This window comes from Electrona antarctica (assembly GCF_951216825.1).
Source record: "Electrona antarctica genome assembly, chromosome: 15".
In the NCBI taxonomy this organism is placed as follows: domain Eukaryota; kingdom Metazoa; phylum Chordata; class Actinopteri; order Myctophiformes; family Myctophidae; genus Electrona; species Electrona antarctica.
In genome coordinates this window covers 37,183,908-37,189,971 of record NC_136796.1, presented here as the reverse complement: position 1 = coordinate 37,189,971, position 6,064 = coordinate 37,183,908, and the positions used below count along the sequence as shown (strand labels likewise).

Genomic DNA, 6,064 nt, shown 5'->3' with positions numbered 1-6,064 from the left:
TGGGGTTTTCAACAGGTGGTCAGTGGACCACACCACTGGACCGTGGACGTGGATGTAGGCCTATTGCATGTGGTCCCTGACAATGCATTCATTGCATTTAGTAATGTTATTATTAAAAAATAAATGATTTATTATTAAAAAATAAATGATTTATTATTAAAAAATAAATGATTTATTATTAAAAAATCACACCCGTGTGAACTGAGTGGTGTAAGGTTTTATATAGCATGATCAGCTGTGGTCTGACGTAATGTCTGACGTTAAAGATCTTTGGCTAGGTAGACTCGTCTTCTGATGTGATGATTTGTGACCATGAAGTTGATTCAGCTGGAGTTTTTGTCCGATGTGAGGTATTATATAAGGTAAGGTATTATATAGCCTGATCAGCTCTGATCTGACGTAATGAAATCACACCCGGATGTGATTTCACAACTGGCTTTTTTTGTGCAGAAAAAATGACCATGGTTGCTACGGTCATCCAGTTCACCCGGGTGTGATTTAATTACGTCAGAAATTATTTTGAACATAGCAACCATGCTCATTTTTTTCTGCACACAAAAGCCAGTTGTAGGAGTGGTTTACACCACTCAAAAATAATGTAACGTGACATAGATGGAGGTCATGAAATTCAACAGAAAAGAGGAGTTAGAGAATCTCAAGAGGGGGAAGTGCACCTGATTGTCTGGTTGAGTCATTAGGAAAATATTAGTCAATGTCAATGAATTGACCATTGTTAGAGAAACAGTGGGATATACACATGGGATGGGATGCATAGCAAGTGTCAAAAAAGCACTAATCTTAGCCCAGGCCCCTATATCCCCACCCAACACAACAGTGGTCCCTGAGCGCACAGATAGGCCACTCTACTGACTTTGTGGGTCGAGGCCCATAGGCCTACAAATAGTTGAAATACAAGCCTTTGACACCACCACATTTACAGTAGCCTACAACATACTGTAGCCTAAATGATACACAACCAACAGACAACTATAATTTAACATTTTAAATTCAACATTTGTCCCAAACCGTCCCACCGAGGGTTGGCCCACCGGGCATATGCCTCATGCCTGGTAGCCTACGTCCTGTGGCCAATCCACCGGACCACCCCTGTCCCCATGCAGGTTCTAAGTCAGGCAGGGTATGACCCATGTACCTGTATAAATACTTCCTTAATGTCAACGAAGTCCACACCCACAACACCAGAGGGAGTTCAACAGACCATGTGCAACCCAGATTCGGCACAAACAAAGGGACTAAAATCATTTCCTATGGCACCAAAATGTGGAACGCCCTACCAACAGTCATTAAGACATGCGAATCCCTTGACTCCTTCAAAACCGCTCTCAAAGGGCACCTACGGACGGGACGGCTGCAATTCGAAACTGGCCCCCGTAAAATCTGAATCCCCCACCCACCCTTTTCCCCCTCACTGTAGCATATATGTTTTTTTTCCCTTTTTACCTCCTCTATGATGATTTCCTGTTTATGGCTATATAGAAGTGTTTATTTAGTAGGCCTACTCTAAATGTTATGATGAATTGAACATGGTGGACCCTATTGTAAACAAGTGTAATGCTTTATGGTGTTGTCCACAGTTAACAGTTTTGTATTGAGTTGTGCTTGAAATGTACTGTATCCAATCTGTTAATATATCCTTCAATCAATATATCAATCAATCAAAAGGTGTTCCCTCAATCACAATCAATTGAAATCCCCTGCAATAGAGGCTACACAATTGCCCAGAAGATGGCGGCATTGCAACCGCCGCGAAAGGAGGGAGGGTGACTTCCTCCTCCCGTCTCATCCATGGTCTCCTCTCATCCTCCTGCTTCTCCCAGAGAAGAGATGCAGAGTGCAACAACAATACACCTGCTTTCTTTGTCATTTTTGGGTCATTACGCTGAAATGTTCTGTTTTAGAAGGTGGTAGCTCCACAACAGAGGTGCGAACTGCAAAGTGCCTAGATATATCCACAGCAGACATCCAGAGTCGACGTAATTTGACCGTATTATTTAGGATGTGGTCATTGTGGTGAATGGTCGGGCGGGGGTAGTGCAGCACCACAGTGAGACAGCATCTTTGCCGGTGACACATCATCAGCAGCATCAGTTCCAGACGTTAAGGTATGCTACAAAACATAAACAAGACATCATGTTGGTTTAGATTCGTGTGAATTGTTATTGTCATATGCTGCCTAAATCTCTGCTGTGAGCTCCTCACAGGCGATATGGGGCATCATTTAATGCCCTATATTTGACATCATGCAATTGATAACATTTTTGGAATTAGGCTATTATTGGCATTTATATCATGTCCTCCCAAAGCTTCAGCCCTGTTTCTTCTGTCACTTCTTCTCTTCCACTGAAATGTCTTATTGTTGTGCCATCATGCCAGGCCAGGGTTTACCTGCGACATGAGCAAGGCTGCATACAATGGGCCAATTAACATGCTCGACAGATTCGTTACTTTGTTTGATGACTGCATCTATTTATAGACATGCTGTCGCGTCTGTTCCTTTCTTTTCTGCAGAATAGTAATATTTGTAACTTTCATAGATTTTCTGGTACATTTCGAGGTCAATTTGATATGTAACCCACTTGAATCAAATGTATGGCCTAGATGCATAATAAAGCTGTATATATTGATTATTGTAAGGGCACACGTGTGTGCTTTGAGCTTGGGTGTGGTAGCCTATTTGAACTCATATGATGACACAGCAGTTGGTCCCATGCAAGCTGTGACAGTGTGGAGTGTTTTGATTGATTTATTGATTGATTGAAGTATTTATAGTCTAGTAGCCAGCCCATAGAGCCCCATTGTCAACCCGGACATGTTGAGTACACCAAGGTTTTATGTTAGAAATGTATGGATCCCCAGCATGTAGAAACTACACCAATTACAACCTACTGTATAGAAGGCAAAATATTCAAAATTTCATCATGCTTTATGTAGCATGTGACATGTCAAACTAGGGGGTTTTCATCATGCTGAATCCATTCCAAGCATTAGTTTTGCAAAAAAAACACTCATTGGGCTAAAAACGGCCAATGCCGTCATCACAAATTGATGATGCCAGCACATTTGGACAAGTGGGCATGGCCGTTTTAAGCCCAATGAGTGTTTTTTTTTGCAAAACTAATGCTTGGAATGGATTCAGCATCATGAAAACCCCCTAGTTTGACACATCACATGCTAGATAAAGCATGATGACATTTTGAATATTTTGCCTTCTATAGGTTGTTAATGGTATGGTCACATATTATGCCAATTATGAAAATTGCTCAACATATGCAAGTTAGCATACATGCTGGGGACCCATACTAAACATTTCTAACATAAAACGTTGGTGTACTCAACATGTCCGCGGTCACTTTTTGGCTACTAGGCTATTATTAGTTTGCAGAATTACAGTACATTTCAAGCACAATTCAATACAAAAACTGTTAACTGTGAGTGGACGACACCATAAAAGCATTACACTTATTTACAAGAGGGTCCACCGTTTTCGATTCATCATGACGTACAAATATACACTTCTATATATATTCCAAAAACAAGAAATAGTCATAAAGGAGGAAAAAGGGGGAAAAAACATACCGGTATAGTGAGGGGAAAAGGGGTGGGTGGGGGATTCAGATTTTACGGGGGCCAGTTTCGAATTGCAGCCGTCCATAGGTGCCCTTTGAGAGCGGTTTTGAAGGAGTCAAGGGATTCACATGTCTTAATGACAGTTGGTAGGGCGTTCCACATTGTTGTGGCATAGGAGCGAAATTAATTTAGTCCCTTGTTTGTGTGGGTGACTTTGGTAGCCCTGTTGGCAATTTTGACATGAAATAGTAGGATAGACGCAGGTGTTGCCAATGATACTATAGTTATGGTTATAGCTTCATTCAGGTCAAACAGAGTCATGCTGTTGCTGCTGTTCCTGTGCATGTTGTGGCTCATTTGAAAAGCTCTGCTCCACTAAATGGAACAGGGTTTATTGGAATCATCACAACAAGCTGTGGGTTTATGGAGGATTTTAAATATTTTCTACAACTAGCATACACATGGTTAGTTAGCAAAGCAAACATATATTTGGTTGACATTTCAACGGGAAACAAAATGTTCTGCACTATAGTTGCCTGTCCTGTTCAACATTTTACTTAAAAGTGGAGCACTTGCAGTGGCAGTGCTGCCCCAAATATAGTAACACAGTAGGTTGCTGTGGATGTCCCTGTCAACCCAATGTGGCCTACCTACCTAGTTCCTACAATGTTTTTCCTTGCACTCATTATTTGCAGTCTGCAAAATGATGCACATCTAACTATAAATGCACCAAGTCTCTGTGTGTACGTACTGTATACGTACATACGTATGCACATGTGTACGTCTGTAAAACACGTAGCTCTGGAACCATTCGCCCCATCGACTTCAAATTCAACATTATGTGTTCCACACCACCACAGGGAGTGCAGTGCCCGGTGTCGAGTCCGTCGGATAGCCGATTGTCCAGAACCAGCACAAAAGGCCTCTGCCCGGGCTCTGGACCTGATCACCCCTATATCTCCATGGAGCTGGCCTGTTCACAACAATTCATATTTGGGCATGCCTGACACAGAACTCCATATGGGCATAAAAGGGACACAGACAGATGGGTGGAACGGGTGCTCTGACATGGGTACAACGGGTATTGCATAGCCGGGTGGGGCATGGATGTCCAACTTCCATTGTTACCGACTAAATGCACTACGTCTGTGTGTGTGTGTACGTCTGTAATCCACGTAACCGACTTCAAAATTGACACACGTTCCACTACACCACAGGGAGTGCAGTGCCCGGCCTTGAGTCGGTCGGATACACGGTTGTCCAGAACCGCCATAAAGGCTCTGATCAGGCTCTGCCAGTGGACCTAATGAGTCTATAAGTTCATTCATCTGTAGAATTCCGAGGCTCTGCCTCAGCCAGTTGATTTCCATGGCACACCTGCCGTTTGATTACTTAACCAGTTCATTTTTCACAGTCAGTTTGCTCTCTTCAGACACAGGCAGACGGACAGATACATCTCCATATCCATATATGGAGATGTATTCTGAACAGAAGGGACAAAGACAGACGGTTAAAGTGGGTGCTATGACAACGGGTATTGCATACTTAGGTTCCCAACTGGCATCGTTCTTAAGTAGGCCGGTGGCCGACGGGCACAGGTCTAGTTTATCTACCCAGTCTCACAGAAATATGTTACTATGTACGGAAAACCCCAAAATCCGTACATATTACAATGAAATCCTCCCCATAGACCATGACGGAGGGGCTCCGTCTCTACCAAACTTGAGCCACAGGAGACACCACCGAGCGGCCCTAAAGGGCTGCGAGTCGCCGTGTCGAGCGTTGCGAAGTCCGAGTTGTAACCCAATATGGACAGAATAGTAAATGTCAAACCCGAACTCACCCAGCCACGGTGAAATAGCACTTCCGTACTAGTGAAAGCCACGCCTACGTCGCGGTCAAAACAGTAGTCATGTAATATGTACAGATTTTTGGGTCCGTACATATTTACGTATTTCTGTGAGATCGGGTTGAGTTCATATAAATACCCCATCTGTTGAAAGTGTTGTAGAGTAGAGGTTGACGGAAGTGTAAATTCTCCCAGATCAAATCACCAGTGCATATTGTGAAAAATATCATGCAATTGATGCCATAAAGGTCATTCAGTGCAGTGCACAGTGTCACACATGGTCTTCTCCTCTGTACACAGCACGAGCACAAAACCAGACCATGTCAGACAAAAGTGACCTAAAAGCCGAGCTGGAGCGCAAGAAGCAGCGCCTGGCCCAGATCCGAGAGGAGAAGAAGAGAAAGGAGGAGGAGAGGAAGAGGAAAGAGGTAAGAAGAAAAGTGAGCCGAAAAGTGAGTAAATTCCACACATGTGACATCTCATCACTCCAGTGTGTGCACGGTGACTGTCTGCATGGTCTGCGTGTCTGCTTGCTTGTTTCGTCGACTACCTTTTTTTCCTGAGAATAACTAAACTAAATGAAAACTATAAGCTATGATGACTAAATCTAAGACTAAATATAATTGA

The 6,064-nt window shown here is 43.1% G+C and overlaps 1 protein-coding gene across 1 annotated transcript in view; it reads left to right on the top strand.

Annotated features, from left to right (window-relative positions):
* Positions 1–5,064: 5,064 nt before the first annotated feature.
* dync1i1a (dynein cytoplasmic 1 intermediate chain 1a) overlaps positions 5,065–6,064 on the top strand; it is a gene marked incomplete at its 5' end in the record, with an annotated part of 140,692 nt that continues 139,692 nt past the window's right edge. Inside the window, 3 exons of the mRNA XM_079522096.1 lie at positions 5,065–5,122; positions 5,279–5,377; positions 5,738–5,865. Coding sequence (XP_079378222.1) covers positions 5,065–5,122; positions 5,279–5,377; positions 5,738–5,865 — 285 coding nt within the window. The remainder of the gene's footprint in view (positions 5,123–5,278; positions 5,378–5,737; positions 5,866–6,064) is intronic.